General features: G+C 39.4%; 1 protein-coding gene across 1 annotated transcript in view; it reads right to left on the reverse strand.

Moving 5' to 3' along the window:
- The window catches only part of RNF169 (ring finger protein 169), a 92,915-nt gene that overhangs the window by 55,302 nt on the left and 19,066 nt on the right, over nucleotides 1-18,547 (reverse strand). Inside the window, exon 2 of the mRNA XM_035265464.3 lies at nucleotides 5,640-5,713. Within this exon, the coding sequence (XP_035121355.1) occupies nucleotides 5,640-5,713 (74 nt within the window). The remainder of the gene's footprint in view (nucleotides 1-5,639; nucleotides 5,714-18,547) is intronic.

Here is an 18,547-nt window from a genome sequence, read left to right on the forward strand (position 1 = left end):
ACTGCAGCCATGACCTCCCAGGCTCAAGCAATCCTCCTGCCTCAGCCTCCTGAGTAGCTAGGAGTACAGGCACATGCCACATGTCTAGCTAACTTATTTTTTGTAGAGATGAGGTCCCATTATATTGCACAGGCTGGTCTCAAACTCCTGGGCTCAAGTGATCCTCCTGCCTCAGTCTCCCAAAGTATTGGGATTATAAACATGAGCCACTGTGCCCAGCCTTTTACCATTTCCTACTTTCACTTCTAGGAATTTAACTGAAGGGATTGTATTTGCTCCCGTATGTTCATGGGTGCTCAGCACAGCATTCCTTTAAAACTTGGGGAAATGGGCTGGGCACAATGGCTTATGCCTGTAATCCCAACCCTTTAGGAGGCCAAGGAGGGAGGATCACTTGAGCTCAGAAGTTCAAGTCCAGTCCAGCCTGGGCAACACACTGGGCATGGTGGCTTGCGCCTATAATCTCAGCTACTTGGGAGGCTGAGATGCGAGGATCGCTTGAGCCCAGGAAACAAAGGTTGCAGTGAGCTGAGATCACACCACTGCACTCCAGCCTGGGTGATAGAGTGAGACCCTATCTTAAAAAAGAAAAGTACCTACATTAAAAACACACACACCCCAGCCCAAAAAAACATGCTGTTAAGTGGAAAAAAAACAAGTCGCAAAATAAATCAGATTATTCCTCAAAAATCCTACCTTCTGGCCAAGCATGGTAGCTCACACCTGTTATCCTGACACTTTGGAAGGCCAAGGCAGGAGGATTGCTTGAGCTCAGGAGTTCAAGACCAGCCTGGACAACACAGCAAGACCCCCATCTTTACAGAAATAAAAACTTTTAAAATAGCCAGGCATGGTGGCATGCTCCTATACTTCCAGCTACTCAGGAGGCTGAGGCAAGTGGATCACTTAGAGCCCAGGAGTCCAAGGTTGCAATAAGCTACGATTGCACCACTGCGCTCCAGTCTGGGTGAGAGAGAATCTCTCTCTTCAACCAACCAACCAACCAACCTAGCCTCCTAGAAGTATTTACCCTTAGTCTGTAACACTCATGACACCTCTCTGTCACTCTCCCTCATTCACAGAAAGACTTGGCACTTAAATTTTAATTTCTCTCCAACTACTCAAGTGATCATTCCCAAAGGTCTCAATATTGGTATACTCCCTGTTCCTTCACCTCCTTAAATAAATCTTTCTCCATCCTATTTCAGCCATCTACTCCATGGTCATACCCTAAACTTTGTGATATCCATAACTAAACTATCTTAGCCTTTTACATTGAGAGTACCACTTCCTAGCTTTCCAGCTTTATTTATAATGCCTGTGATCCATCAAAGTTTCCAATCCATTGACCCTACAACTCTTTCACTATCAGATCCCTCATTTCCTCAATTTTCCCCTTAAACAACCTAGATCCATCATCCAAAACTGTAACAACTTCCTTGTATACACCTTCAAGTCCATCTACTGCATCTCCCCATCATACTTCTGGCAAAATCCCAACCCCGATTAAACCCAACATACTGTTTACTCTAAAAGTTTCCTAACTAGTCTTATTTCCACTGTTGTCCCAGGAGACAGAGGCAACCCAACATTCATTTTCTCCTTCCTAAGAGAACCCTGACTTTACTTAGAAAGTTAATGTTCCTAGCTAAAACAACATGCTTCTCAGCCTCCCTAGCAGCTAGAGGGTTTGTGACATCCCAGTGGCTAGTACATACTAAGGGTACAATAAATATTTCATTAACCATATACATTAAACTATTGATTCTAGGTACTTCTGGGAAGGACAGTGGGAAGAAAGGTTAAAAGGGACTTTCACATTTTGCTCTGATATTTCTAAATTTTTCTTATGTTAAAAAAACACAATTAACTACAACACATGCAGAAAGAAAAAAAATCTAAATATATTTAGAAATACAAGCCTATTAGTAGAAATATAAAATTCAGAAACTCATAGTGACCTCAGTAAGCATATTAACTCAAAAGCCTCTGGCTAGAAAGGACATTAAGACCACCACCAGCTCCCTGTCATTGGTAGGCCCTTCAATCCTGGTTCAGTACTGTTCTACAGTAGTCCCTAACCCCAGCCTGGTTTTTTCCCAAATCTCCCACAGGAAATAGAATCCAGGATTGTTAAATAAAGTAATACCTTCCAAAATAACTAAAATTAGGGGAATAAAAATTCTTGTTAACTTTTCACAGCCTTTATAAAGGTTTTTACTGTCATTTAAAGTAACAGAGTATAGTAAATGAAAAGTATATTAGTAGCATATCACACATCAAATTAGTAATTCGTTGTGTAGAATTAATTTCCACTTATCTTCCTTTGCTCAATACAAACTTTTGAAGATCTACTGAGATCTGTTTTAGAAATCATCAATAAAATCCTTCATTTCCATTTAATCCCTGTTCCCATACCCTATCCCAATTAACCACTAATCTACTATCTGTTACTACTGTTTGTCTATTCTGCCCATTTTCTACAAATGGAATCACAATATATGGTATCTTATATCTGGCTTCTTTCACTTAGTATCTTTTTGAGGTTCATCCATGTGGTAGCACCTATCGGGTTCACTCCTTTTTACTGCTGAATAGTATGCCATTGTATGGATATGCCGTATTAGTGCCTTTTGATGTTATGGCTTAGACTTGTATTTTCCAAGCTATACAGTGGATGAAGGATGATTTGGGTACTTGAGGTATTAGAGGAATGACCGGTAGCTAACTTTTATTTAAGCCAAATGACATGAATGTTTCTCAAACTCAATCTAGTTTATACAGGATGAGATTATCCTAGCTTCACTCAACAACATTATGGCATCAGCCCCTTTTAAAACCACTGTTCCATACCTCTCCTGTAACAGGAACATAAATCACATTTCCTCAAGGTTTCCTTCTCTCTCCCAAGGTTTATAAAAACCACTACTCTTACTAGGCCTTCTGCTTTACCTCCTTTTTGTACCTCCTATTCCTTGTTTTCGCTAAGATTACCTTCAAACTGATAGCTTCAAAATTTCTATATTTTCAAAATGTCTAAAAAGATATATTAGAATACCGTATTTGTACCTTCTGAAATTTTATCTAAAAAGAACCTGTTCTTTTTATGTGGTCCATGAAAATAATTTCTTTTTAAACAGAAAAAAAAGCTTCGAAAGTAATTTTAAAAGAGACAAAAACCACACAATGCCAACATAAATGAAGCATGAAGATCCAAGTCAACATCTGACACCCTCATTTACAAGTGAAGATCAAAGAATATACAGTAGCCACCATTTCCTATTATCTTTTCTCTTTAATGTGATCTTGCTAAACACTGATTTTTCATTCAGTGAAAAATACCACAATAGTGATGGCAGCAGCAGCCTGTCTGGAGCAAGCACTGTGAAGATGCTGGCTGCAGTAGGAAAGGGACATCCAGGGCTGCATGCTCCATGGAGCCGGCAGGAGTCAACAGGAGCCGGGAACAGATAGAAGTCATGCCCACTTCCAAGTTGAAGGGGTGGGAGCCCTGCCATGCTGGGTGCAGTTGCAGTCACCCAGCCATGGCTGCAGGCATCCCTGTGCTCATGGGGGCCCAGGAAGCCCCCCAGTCCTCATCTCCCACCCCCAGAGGCTCAGAAGTATCTGCTCCGATAGCCTGGCCTCTCCCCACTCCCAGCACCCACACCAACTTCACAACAAAGTTGTGACGGAGCCTAGGTGCTATCACTAACCAGCCAGGTGGGAGCAGAATTGGGGTGGTACTAACATGCCAGCCCCGTGCCACCTTGGCCCCCTCCAGACTTTGGGCACAGCAGAGGACGGGAGGAAGGTCATGCGAGTGCTGAGAGAAGCTTGGCAGAGGCCTGCAGGTGCCCCAGAGCACAGCCTGGGTACTGTGAGTACAGTGGAGGGCAGGTTGATGGTAGCAGGAGGTAGACAGGCTCCTGGACAGAAAGGGGTGGATCCCCCATGAAGCCCCAACTTCAAGCTGGAGACAGCCTGAAGCTGAGGGCTGGGCTGCCAGTTCTGCAGACCAGAGTGAGAACTCACAGTGCTTTTTCTGGGCCTGCCCATGGACCAACCAGTATGCACTTCCTCCCCTCTGAAGCCCATAAAAGCCCTGGACTCAGCCAGACTGGCAGACATGGGGACGATCTGCCTGTGTAGGGGAGCTACCCACTGTGGATCTCCTCTCAGCTGAGGGCTGAGCAGATGTCTGGACCTGTCTGTGTAAAGGAGCTACCCACTTCAGTCTCTTGAGAGCTGTACTGTCACTCAACAAAGCTCCTTTTCACCCTATTCACCCTACAGACGTCCACATATCTCATTCTTTCTGGACATAGGACAAAAACTTGGGACTCACTGAATGGTGGGACAGAGAGAGCAATAACATAAACAGCTGAAACTCCCCCCTCGCTCACCATGTTGTGGGCAATGAGAAAAAGAGAAGAGCTGTAGCCCTTCAGGGAGCCCAGACCTAGGTGCTCCCGAACCAGGGCTGTGACACCCTCTTTGGGGCACTGTGGTTCCTGGCATATCCAAGTTTCAGGCACCACCGCGTTCTCCAGTGCCAGCAGTGGAAGCCACTTGCGATATGCCTGGTCCAGCCACAGCCTTGCAGGATCCGGCACCCATGCCAGCACCTGGAGCTCCCAACCCAGTCACAGCCAGCATGCTTGGCTGTGCACAGCAGCCAGACCCCATGTTCACCTGCTCATGCATCCCTCCCCTCTGTGCCTGGATTGCCTTTGGCAGACGTGGGATCCAGGCCAGTAGTGCAAGCACAGCCTGAAAGAACAAGTAAGCAGAATAAGCCCAGTAGGCCTGAGCAAAACTTGGGCAAAGGGGTCACCAGTCACAGAGGTTTCCAGTTGGCAAAACAACATGCCAAGGATCCTGTGACAATAGCATTATTGTCTCACCTCTATTTTGTGATGATACTTGATCCAGATTAAGTGGATCACTTACATTTATAAACTATTAGATGCCCACATGTAGAATGATTAATCAATTATAAAGCTGGGTGAGAAATGATGGTACAGGGAAAGGGGTGGGAAAGAACGATACACATCTAGCAACATACTTCTTATTACCAGCCTTTTTAAAGTCTTAATTCTCTAGGTGATTCCCAGACAATTAGTTTGAAAACATCATAAATGATATGGACACAGATAAAAGCTTTCCGAATGGTAAATATTTTCTAACTAGAAGTTATTTCACTATCCCCTTAATGACCTATGCTACAGTTCTTCTGGAGTATTTAACGGAGTGAGCAATAATGGATAACACCAGCTACATGTAACTAGAAGAACCTTGCAAGATAAAGAAAAATAATACAAGCAATTATTAGCAAGGGCACCTCTTAAAAGTACCAAGAATACCTCTCTGGTGGCCAGTTATTGCCAACTGGCATGTGACAGCCTCTGTGAACTACATCTTCATCTTTAAAAAAACAACTAAGAGAATCTTGGGTTAAGGTTTATTCTACTTCCATTATAGCTCCAAATCTAACTAGGCTGGTATAAGGTAGTGTGAAGAAAGGCTCTGTATTATAAATTTTTTAAAACCTGGTAAATCAAGACTCCCACTAAGCATTCTTTAATGTCATTATTTCAACCTACTTTAAGAAAATGAATGACATGATAATACTTTACCTTTCTCAAGCTTTCATATTCCTCACGAAGTTCCCCAGTCTTGCTTAATTTGATTGGTGCTCTGAATATAAAGTCTGGAAGAAAGGGAAAAGAAAATACTTTTTAACAGGACTTTCTAGGAAGGAACTAAGATCTTGTCCTACTGCTCCCCTCATGCTATAAATCACATTAAAATTTGTGGTCATCTTAATTTGAATATGCATTCACTCACTTAACAAATATTTATCAAAGGTTACAAATCAGGCATGGTTCTAAGCACAATACAGTCCTTGTTCTCTTGCAGCTTATCATCTTGTGGAAGAAAACAGACAATAAACAAGCATGTATATATGTGCTACAACTGGGGTACTAAGTGCTATGAGGGAAAAGTATAGGCTATATATATATACAGGGTTGTCTAGAAGGGGCTAACTAATAAAGTAACATGTTAAAAGACATCAAGGAAAAACTACATTTAAAGCATTTGAGTTCAATGTTACTGAGTGACATTTTAAATGAGCTGAAGATTTTATTCACAATATTGTATTTTCCTTTTCTCAACACTGCCATAGTATTTTCCTGTATACAAAATGCATATACTCTTGTATGTATTTTCAGTATATAACCTGATTTGTTTTTGTCCTCAAAGCCTTCAGTGATTGGCCTATAGAATAAAGTCACAACTTTTCAACATGTCATTCAAGGTTCTTCAGAGACTGACCACAACTTTAACTTTCTAAAGCACTGTACAGATCAACCCTGTCTGTCTAGTCACAACATACATACAGCATTTTAAAACCTTTTATGCTATTTCTCAACTGAAATTCTGTCTTCTTCCCTTTTCTACATATTTTTAAATATAAGATCTCCGGTCATAGGAGGCACAGTACATGTGGGTTATATAAATAGAAGATAAAAATCAAAGCTAAGAACAGAATAAATGGTAAGTCCTAAATAGTATCAAAAAGGTGGAGCAAAGTACACAATTCTGCCTCCTTAAATGTACATGACACTTCTTTATACCCTCAATGTATATTTGAAGTCTAAATATATACTAATTTTTAAGACTTACTAATAACTCTACATCCCACTGAGGTTGATAAATATTTGTTATAAAAAAGGAGTCTCCCCAAAAAGTTGCCTTTTGTCCTTTTTCAGTTGTCTCAACTATCTTATTTTTTTTCCCTGTATTTCCCTCACAGAGGAATAAACTATTTCAGAAAGACTTTTATTTAGTATACTGAGTAATGTAGGAGGTATTTAGATAGAAACACTGGACAAATAGGCCCTAAAGCAAATATACAAAACAATAACATAAACCTTTACCAACCACTATAGAATTGTTAGACCTAGGTTTGGGAGGCAAACATTCCATCACCTTCACCCACTTGAATAAAAAGTCCAAGGCTGGGCATGGTGGCTCACGCTTGTAATCCCAACATTTTGGGAAGCCAAGGCAGAAAGCTTGCTTGCATCCAAGAGTTTGAAACCAGCCTGGGCAACAGAGCAAGACACCATCTCTATAAAAAATAAAAAATGAACCAGGTGTGGCAGCATGCGCCTTGCCTGTAGTCCCAGCTACTTGGAAGGCTGAGGTGGGAGGATCACTTGAGGCCAGGAGGTTGAGGCTGCAGTGAGCCGAGATGGTGCCACTGAACTCTAGCTTGGGCAACCGAACAAGACCCTGTCTCAAAAAGAAAAAAAAAAAACTCCTGATGCCTATTTTAGTTCCTTAAGCACATTTAGAATTATAAGCAAACTGTGTTTAAAATTAAATGTTTAAAAAAAGGGGGGGGTAGAAAGCCTTAGGGAAAGTAAATACTTTACATCCATTTACTAAAAACCTATTACACGTATATTAATGTAAATATACATTTTTTTCTCAGTGAATTTTCACAGAAACTTGGTAAGGTAGGTATTATGCCCATTTTACAATAAGAAAACTGAGGGATTAAATGACTTAGCCCAAAGTTATAAAGCTAGTGCATGGCAAAACAAGGAGAAAAGATTTAATAGGAATAAGGAAGGAAATACATGATTAAAAAGGTAACCCCCATCTGGAGTTGAGCCCACTCTCTCCCCTTTTACAAACTCCCTTGTAGTAGCCTTCCTTGAATATATTTTCCTTACTATCTTTTTTTAAAACAAGAGCAACCCATCAAGAAGATGTAACAATGATAAAACCTGTATGAACCTACAACACAGCAAAAATAAATAAGACTATATGAAGAAATTAATCAAAAATTAATGTAAGAAATTTTTTAGCACACTGCAATTTAAAACAGATAGATCAGGCAGGGCACGATGGCTCACACCTGTAATCCGAGCACTTTGGGACGCCGAGGCAGGCAGATCACCTGAGGTCAGGAGTTGAAAACCAGCCTGATCAACATGGTGAAACCCCATCCTTACTAAAAACAACACAACAACAACAATAACAGCTGGGCGTGCTGGTGGATGCCTGTAACTTGGGAGGCTGAATCAGGAGAATCCCTTGAACCCAGAAGGTGGAAGTTGCAGTGAGCCAATATTGTGCCACGGTACTCCAGCCTGGGTGACAGAGTGAGACTCCATCTCAAAAAAACAAACAAACAAAACAAACCAGGCAGACCAAAAGGTCACAAAAATATAGAAAAACCGAACAATAAAACTAATTTGGCCATGTGTGTATATAAACATTAACTCAGTCATGTGTGTGCATATGTGTGTGTATGTTTATGCATATATAAACCCCCAATGAACAGAATGTATATCTCTTAAGGCAAACAATTTAAAATACGGATGATACATTAGGTCATAAAGATGCTTGAAAAAATTTCAAAAAATTTATATTACACATACTTGCTCTTTGATCCTGGTTGCCATTTTCCAGGCCTAGTTTTCTAGCTACCAAGTTGGTAATTTTGGGCTACCTAATATTCTTTTTCAATAAATTCCTTTTCTGATTAAATTTACCAGAGTAGATTCTTGTCAATTGCAACCAACGACCCTAGTGATTCAATTTTTTACATGGTACCTTGAAATAATCAATAAACCAGTCTCTAGTAAAACCGATTAAGAAAGAAAAGAGAGAAGATAAAATAATATTAATAAAAAGGAAGTTCTAAATACAGATGTCAAGGTGAGTTTAGTTTAAAACTCCAGAGACTATTAAAAGAATGCTATAATGAATATCTTGCATATATATCATTTTACATGTCTACAAGTGTACACACAGGATAAACTGCTGGAATCAGAATCACTGGCTCAAAGGTTATGTGCTCTTTGAGAGGTTCACCAAACTGCCCTTCTGTCATGAAGCCTCTATCAATTTATAGTCCTACCAGCAATGCATGACCGTGCCGTTTCCTCACACCTCCTTTTTCTCTCACACAACTCCTTTTAACTTTTTTCAGAGATGAAGTCTCACAGTGTTGCCCAGGAGGGTTTTAGAGATGAGGTCTCGCAATGTCGCCCAGGAGGGAGTGCAGTGGCTATGCATCGGCATGATCATAGTGCCCTGCAGCCTCAAACTCCCAGCCTCAAGCGAGCCTCCTGCCTTAGCCTCTTAGGAAGCCAACCTTCTCACATCTTTTCCAACACCATGAGTGCTGAAACCTTTGAGCTTTGCTAATCTAATAGATGAAATTTTCCATTTACATGCTTATATTTTATGAGTGAAATTGAGCACTTTTATATGGTTAAGAATAATTTTCCATTTCCTTTGATATGAAATGCATATGCATTTCCTTACTCCTACTTGTGTTAACTTTTTCTTGATTTGTCAAAGCTCCCTATGTCAGAAAAATTGTCTTTATGTCACATGAATAGCAATACTTTTCCCAGTTTATCATTTGTGTTGACTTTGTTTATAGTGGTTATTTTTACATAGTTATATTAATTAAACTTTAATGGCTTCTGTATTTTTTATTGTATTTGGAAAGACTTTCTTTCAGGCCAAGATATAATAACAAATCCCAACATATTTTTTTCTGGTAGAATGCATAAAATTCTTCTCAGTTCTACTTTTTGAAAATTCTAAATCTTTATTTTTATTTGAGAAGCAACATAAGGAGCATAATCTTATCCAGGCTTATAAATAAGTATACTATCCAACACAAGAAACCAAAAATATTTTAGCAATATCCTGGTAGAAATGGTAATTTTCACTTATTATTGGAGAATTTGCTTGCTCCAAAATACTTCACTGATAATTAGTACAAAATGTCTCAAGAGCTTAACATCTTCATCTTTTACATAAGTAAGCCTGATCCCCAACTTAGAAGCTTCAGAGCTTTGGATAAGTCTGTCTCAACTTCCTCTTCTGTAAAATCAGAATACCCATCATCACAGGTTATTATAAAGATCAAATGAGTGTAACAAGAGTAAAAACACTTCGGAAACTATTTTAGCCAGTAGAGTGGCATGCAGCAGAATTTACTAAGTATAAAATTGTCTGCTATTGGTAGGATAACATTCTTTAAATTGTGGTTTGGTTCAATTTACTTGCAAGTATAATTTATAAGAAACAAAGATAATCTCCAGGTATGGTGGCTCACGCCTATAATCCCAGCAATTTGGGAAGCTAAGGTGGGAGGATCTCTTGAGGTCAAAAGTTCAAGACCAGCCTGAACAACACAGAGAGACCTCATCTCTGCAAAAAACAAACAAACAAAAAAACCCCAACAATTAGTAGGGCATGATGGTGCACACCTATAGTCCCAACTACTCAGGAGGCTGTGGCAGAAGGACTGCTTGAGCCCAGGAGTTTGAGCCTGTAGTGAATGATGATTGTGCCACTGAACTCTGGCCTGGGCAATAGAGTAAGATTCCAACTCTTAAAAACAAAAAAAGAAACAAAGATAATGTTCCAACTACTTTGATATATATATTACATAAAAAGTTAAATTCACTTTGGTATATTTATTAAGAAATCTCAAAGTTCATATAAGACCAAGGAGGAACTCAGCATAATGACTGAAATCTTACTATGCCTCTGGCTTATTTGACAGCAAAAGGTGATGGGGAGGGGTAGAGGTAGGGTACTAATTTTTATTTATCAAAATTAGTACTGATATTAATCATTTAGTTGGATTAAGATGAACAATGTTTAATGCTCTAAAGAGCATTTTTTGCCCCAACAGGACTGTGCTACATTAAATGACACTATGCCCAAAAGCTCAAAAATTACATAGAAAGTAAAGTACCTCTTACTAAAACAGTTAAGCATAAAAGGCTGTGAATTGGTCCAAAGTGACATTAACTTAAACATTTAATCCTATGTCCTATTTTAGCAGTACCCTCTAAAAATGCCAAGAAAGGGGGGAAAAAAGTCCTGTGTGTGTGTGTGTGTGTGTGTGTGTGTGTGTGTGCGCGCGCGCTTGCAAACGTTAAGTTCAGGTGCCTGCTCTGTCAATTAAGTGAGAGTATTTAGAAATGTCGAAACTTGAATGATGGAGGCTTGGGAAATTTTATAAAAATACACTTTGAAGCTTCTCTTTGCCTTGGTCTCCTTGTCTACCAAACGGGAATCGATATACGGGCCAAACTACCTTACGGGAATGCTGAAGACCACAATTAAAAGTAACAATAGTAGTAACCAATGAAGAATCCCCATAATAAATAAGTAAGAACAGCTAACGTTTAATGAGAGTACACTCTATGCTAAATGTTGTAAGTATGCATATGCACAAGTGCACACATGTATGCACACACACACACAGGCACACACACACACAGCAGAAAACAGCTGACAGAGCAGGCATGTCTATCCTTAAAAAGGCCTGCTTCCAACATTTGCCCTTGGCTGGTGCCTAGAAACTTGGGTATCAGGAGGGTTCCCACCCTCCTTAGCTGATAAGAGTTGTTCACTATACCTAAACTGTAGAAAAAAAATAATTTATGCCAAACATATGCTTTCCTGAGGGAAACTGAAATTTTGGCATGTGCTAGGTAGAGGGTGACTATGTGATCAGCTTATATAAACCCTAAGCACTAAGTTTCTAATGAGTTTCCCTGGTTGGGAACATTTCACAGGTTGTCACAACTTCTCACAAGGGGAAGTAAGGACACCTTGTGTGCCTCCATTAAGGGATGACTTCAGAAGCTTGTAACTGGTTTTCTCCAGACTTTGTCCCACATGCCTTCTTCCTCAACTGCTTTTGCTCGGTGTCTTTTCACTGTAATACATCATAGCAGAGAATACAACTACATACTGAGTACTTTAAGTCCCCCTAGCAAATCTAGAGGGACCTGTGGATGGTCTTGGAGACCTCCCAACACACACATATAACACATGTCATGAACTTAATTATCTCTTTAGAGCATAATTTCAATCTCAGAAATGAAGGCAAAACATCAGATAACTTCTAAAGTTAGTGATTCAGTAACGATACTTTTATTTCCTACTCAATGTGTTTCTCTAAATTCTGTAAATCTCCATTAAAGAATAAAATTACAGGTAAAATGCTATCAGGATTTCAAACTTATGAGAGTATGTATGACATCAAAATAATTTATTCGAAGTCTTGTGAAATGTGGTGTTTCAATCCACCTCGACTATTATGAGAAAGGAGCTGGAAAAGGGCCAGAAAAATGAAGATCTCCCCTTTCTAAATCAAAGTCTCATAATATATCTTAAAGGTGAATGGAGAACATGTATGCATACGACAGTATTAATTATGCTAAGACAGTTATTATGAATCTTTTAGTTTCCTAGATTTTTAATAAAGAAAGAGCAATCACATACAACAAAACAATTGTTATCTGATAATGTGACTTTACTTTTCTTTCTCTTTACTTCCCTTTCCTTCCTGGGGTCACATTTCAGCTTCCTCCACCCCAAAAGAGGAAACTGTAGTTGAAATGACAACAATACTACCACTACCAAAAACAGAGCAACAAGATGTCAAGTCAGAGCCAGAAAAGGCAACATCATCTTCCTCAGTCCAGAGGAGTTAGTCACACATCTACCAATACCTCTACCAGCTTTTACAGGGATTTTTAAGTCTTCAGTAGCACAGAAACACCAACTCACCCTTCCTTCCCCTCACAGAACAGAAATGCTGGAAATGACTTCAGGTGTCATTGAGATGCTGAATATCTTAGCATTCATAAAATCCAATGGTTGAAGTACTTCCTTAATGCCTATCCTTTAACTACTACTATGCTTAACAGGAAAAGAAACTCTCTAAGGATATGATGCTTTAAGAATGACATGCACCTGTGGCCAGTGACCCAAAACGAATCCTATGTGAATTACAGGAACAGCTACAGTTCCCTAAAGATCCTCCCTGAAAAGGATTTTATTTCGGGTGGGGTGACTACTTGTTAATAAAGGCAAACAAACAAAACAAACTACAAGGTAGACATGTTGCTAATTGCATCAAACCATCAGGAAAGAAGTGTCATTGTCAAAGCATCCACACTCAATGCAAAATTGAAAAAGAAGCTCACTCAACTCTGATGGGAAGATGCCATCCCAAAAACTCTCAAATCCGAAGAAAAGCATCCCTTGGTACTTGAGTATGCCTGAGTTTTTACCCCTGTAGATTGGGTTTCTATGAGTGCAGCAGAATGAAAAAGAATTTTGGACCTACTGAGTCCCAAGACCTTTGAATAATCCCACTTACTAGCTATTTATCTTTGAACAAAAATTAAAAAAAAAAATCTCTTTGCACATGAATTTCCTCATGTGTAACTTGTTAACAATACAACCATATATCAGAACTATAGACAAGATTAAATTATGATGAATTCAAAAGCTTGTAAGCTACTGTTTGGCAAATTATTTAGCACAATACATATATATAGATATAATATAGGTATTATAATATGTATTATAGATATATGTATATATGTATATAGATATATAATATATGTATAGATATAATATATGTATTATAATGTAACAGTAATATTAATATCTGTTACATCTGCTATAAAATGGTTAACTGAGAACTAATGTATTTTCTTTAAAGATACAGAGAATTTTCTGTAATCACAAGAGTTGATTCTATACCACTTATATTTCAACATGACATAAGAGGCCATCTATAACAGTGGTCCCCAGTCTTTTTGGCACAAGGGACCAGTTTTTCTACCGACTGGTGTGGGGGTTGTGGGGGGAGCAGACAGTTTCGAGATGAAACTGTTCACCTCAGATCATCAGGTATTAGCTTGTCATAGGACAGCGCAGCCTACCTAGATCCCTCACATGCAGAGTTCACAATAGGGTTCCTGCTTCTATGAAAATCTAATGCCACCACTCACCTGCTGTGTGGCCATGTTCCTAATAGGCCATGGACCGGTACCAGTCCAGGGTTGAGGACCCCTGATCTATATGACATGGATCTGTCTACCTCTTCATCTTCACACCACTTCATTCCCTGCCTGTTTTACATTCCATCAACAGCTATGCTTCTTTCCCTGAACAACTATCGTTCTTGCCTCTATGCCTCTGCCTGAAATGCCCTCACTTTCCACTCTTACTCTCCACAGCCACTTCATAGGAAGCTAAAAAAACTTCATCATTAAAACTCAGTTTAGGCCAACCGTGGTGGCTCACGCCTGTAATCCCAGCACTTCGGGAGGCCAATTGCTCCACTTTGGGAGGATCACGAGGTCAAGAGATTGAGACCATCCTGGACAACATGGTGAAACCCCGTCTCTACTAAAAAATACAAAAATTAGCTGGGTATGGTGGCACATTCCTGTAGTTCCAGCTACTCAGGAAGCTGAGGCAGGAGAATTGCTTCAACCCAGGAGGTGGAGGTTACAGTGAGCCGAGATCACGCCACTGCACTCCAGCCTGACACCTGGTGACAGAGTGAGACTCTGTCTCAAAAAAAAAAAACACCCTCAGTTTAAATTTCTACAAAGCATAAGATAATAAAACAAAGCCAAAAGATGAACTTGGAAAAAGTATTTGCTACATACATAATAAAAGACTAATTTCCATCTCTATCACCACCAGCAGCATCATTACAGTGGCTGGCAGTTATGTAGCATGCAAGGCCCATTTCTAAGTTCTGAATATGCTGAATATTAACTAACTCAACTTCATAATCGACTCTGTAGGAAGCTGCTATGGTTAGCCCCATTTTACAGAAGAGGAAACAAAGGTACAAAGAGTTTAACTTGACTTGCTAAGGCAACCACTGCTATAAGTGAAAGAGCTATGATTTAACACAAGCAATCTAGATCCAGGGTCTGTCTGCGCACTTACCCACTGTGCCTTATATATATGTATGAGCCTAATAACTCCATACAACAATGGATAAATGACATGCATAGGCAGTTTATAGTATAAAAAAATAAAAACTAGGCCAGGAGCAGTGGCTCATGCCTGTAATCCCGGCACTTTGGGAGGCTGAGGTAGATCACAAGGTCAGGAGTTCCAGACCAGCCTGGCCAATATGGTGAAACCCCATCTCTACTAAAAATACAAAAAAATAAACTAGCCAGGCGTGTTGGCACATGCCTGTAGTCCCAGCTACTTAGGAGGCTGAGGCAGGGGAATTGCTTGAATCCAGGAGGCAGAGGCTGCACTGAGCCGAGATTGCACCACTGCACTCCAGCCTGGGCAATAGAGGGAGACTGTCTCAAAAAAATAAATGAAAATAAATAAAAAATAAAAACAAAACACTTTTGTATCAAGCTGGCAAAGAACAAAAAGTTCCATAAGACAAGAGTTAGCGAGGCTATCTATGCTTCATCTTTAAGATATATGTATATAAATATATCCATACAAGAATATTCACTGCTGATTACTCACCATAATAAAGACTGGGAACAACCTAAATGTCCTTCAAATAAAGACTGATTAAATAATTAGATGATGGAGACACTCATGGATCTATTTCTATACTGCCTGGTTTTATTCATGTTCTGGTCTCTGGGTTTATCTGTAATTTTTGTTAGAATGTCATTCATTGTGTAGGAAAAACTGTAAAGACCCTGGGTGATGTTATACTCCTATAGAGGAGTCACCATGTTCTCTGACAGGCAGTTAGAATGAGGGGGCAGATCACTTCACAATCCAAACATGACATGAGCTGACTCAAAGCTGGCTGCCAGCGTAAAGCCTATACAGCTCATTCTTCCCTAGTTTGTAGCCCTCCAAGGAGCCAACGGAGAGCCCAGTGTTTTCCAAGTCTATCTTCCTTGAAAGACCATGAACTTTCTCTCCTCAACACTGGAGAACTGTTAAGAGTCTGCCCTGCTTTTCAGTAGCTTTCTGCGAGGCTTCTTAGTCTTTTACCTCACACAATTAAGAATCAGCAAACACCTTGGGACCTAGGTAGAAGGGAGGTTGGTGGAGGGGGGCAGGTAGGTGGAGGGGGCAGATAGGTGGAGGGGGCAGGTAGGTGGAGGGGGCAGGTAGGTGGAGGGGGCAGAAGGCTACACATCTCTCTTTGGGATCTTGGACTCTCAGGTTCTGGTTGCCCTGGCAACTCAACTACAATTTTTGTATCCTCAGTCTCATGAAGAAAGCACCACTGACGTTTTTGCCTCTTAATAGCTGCAGTCTCATTTTGCCAAGAATCCACAAACATCTGAAATTCTGGCTGCCTTGGCAACATACAATGCCTTCATACAGATTTTTTAAAATCAGGCTTTTCTAGTTATTCTCAGCAGGAGTTTTTGTCTGCTACAATCTGCTTCATCATAGCCAGAAGCAAAATCTACATACTTCAAAAGCAGTGAAGAAGATAAGATTTTCATGATGAAACTACAAGCCAAAAATTAATACCATTTTTTAAAGTATGAGATGATGCACATCATAAGGCAAGCGTGCATATATAAGTAAATCTGAGGAAAAGAAAAAGGATCAATGACGCTGAATTCTTAAAGGCAAGGCTTCCTGGAGGAGGTGAATTATGTTAGGCATTAAGAACAAGAACTAGCAAGGAAAAAGCCACTCTGGCAAAGCAAACTTCAAGAGCAAAGGCAGAAATGACTGTGTTATGTCAGATGGACTGGGTTAGGTGGGTGGGCAGTAACGCTGGAGAGATGAGATGAAAGCACTCAGTCAGAGGGCCTAAATGCCTAGTACTGGAGCCTGAGGATAATTCTAGAGACAAAATAATTACTTGTAAATTCCTAAATTAAAGGGTATGAAACTCTTCTCTAAGCTTAATCCAAAAGTGATAATGATGGAATGAAGTTGAGGGCAAGGCAATCAGTTGTTGATCTAATGTAATAATAAAGACATAAGGTAACAAGAATGAAAGAAGAATGAGGAAACAGGTCTAATGAAAAACTGTGGAAAGAGAATGAAGTTGCTGCTAAAAGAAGTAAAATGTTTGGCTCTTCTTTGGGAATAGTATTGAAAATTTTAAAATATTAAATGAGGACAGTTAGGACAGAAATGAAAACACTAATGAAGAGATCTTACTTGAGTCTTATCCATACTGAAGTTCTGATGAAAAAGGACACTGAAGTACAGATGTCTTTCAGGCAGTTGAATTTAGCACTGGAACTAAGGCAACAGGGTTAGACATATATATGTTGGGGGTTTCACTTAGAAAAGTTACCAAAAGCTGTAAGAGTAGATATGCTTAGATGAGACCTCCAAAGGAATAACCAAAATTAAAAGAAAAAAAAAAGAGTATTATTACACATAGAATTTAAGGAACTTCCAAATCAGGTAAAGGAAGGTAAGAAACCAGAAAAGAGACAAGAGAAAAGAGCCAACATAGTTTAAAAGCGGGGGGAACAATACTGTTTATCAACTATAGCAGAGCAATCAAATCAATGTGGCTAGAAGGAAGTCCTTGCTAACAGATCATTTGAAAATGTAGTCACCACAGATTAGGAGGGTAAAGAGGGAAGAAACAGCAAGGAAGAAAACAAAAGAGAGCATTCCTTTGAAAGTCAAGAAAAGGACATAATAAAAAGCAGAACGTGGGTGATCCAAGTCCTAAACAAATCTCACAAGGAAAGGAAAACCGTATTTGGGTGAAACAACTGTACTATGTCAAAAGAGTTATAAAACTCAATACCTAAGTGCTGCCAGAGGTGGAGGTGCACACCAGCAAAAGGAAGGCAATGAATCAAAGCACATCTTTCACAATGAAACATGTTAAGTGCAGAGATACACAAAAAATGAGGCAATTATCACTATTAATCTCACATTTACCTGCTTAGCCGGGCACAGTGGCACGTGCCTGTAGTCCCAGCTACTCAGACGGCTAAAGTGGAGGACTGCAAGTTTGAGGCCAATCCCAGGCAAAGTAGAGAAACTCTATCTCCAAAAAAAAAGCAGCCAATCAAATTTACCTGCTTATACTATCCACTAAACCTTGAACAACCACTGTCAAATGCGGTAAGTAAAAGGAGAAATTTTAAAATAAATGCACCATTTAAAAGTAGGAAGGTAGAAATACAGGAGTGAATCATAAATGTATTCTAAAACCAAACTACTGTAAATAATTATTTTGAGAAGGAAATGCAATCAGCTGTAACTAAACCCGTCCAAAAATTCAATTAAAATAAAACCAAACTAAAGTGTTTCCCATTTTATCTATTTTTTTGGTTTACTTCTTCTGATTCTCCAAGAATATGGATGATAGTCAAGTACCAGCTGTCCTAAACTAAGGCAATTTTCACCCACTCCCTTGCCCAAGACAAGTAACAGTTTACAGGAGGCAATATAAAAAAGAGTCTTTACCTGGGAACAAGAGAAAATACACAGAGAGAAGGTTAAAGTAAGCTAATAAAATGTAATATCAGATTTTAAGGCTGCTTACTTGGGTTCCATAATTTATGCCACCGATTACTACTATGGTAGCAGTACTACTACTACTACTGTGTTTTTAAACTAGTCTTTGGCAAAGTACTAATCAAACCAAAATGCCACAGCCCAGGAAACAAGAACTTATGAAATGCTTTGTAACATTTGATCTAGTAATTTAATTTCTAGGACTCTAAGAGAGTTATCTGAAATA

The sequence above is a fragment of the Callithrix jacchus genome, chromosome 10, assembly GCF_049354715.1.
Source record: "Callithrix jacchus isolate 240 chromosome 10, calJac240_pri, whole genome shotgun sequence".
In the NCBI taxonomy this organism is placed as follows: Eukaryota; Metazoa; Chordata; class Mammalia; order Primates; family Cebidae; genus Callithrix; species Callithrix jacchus.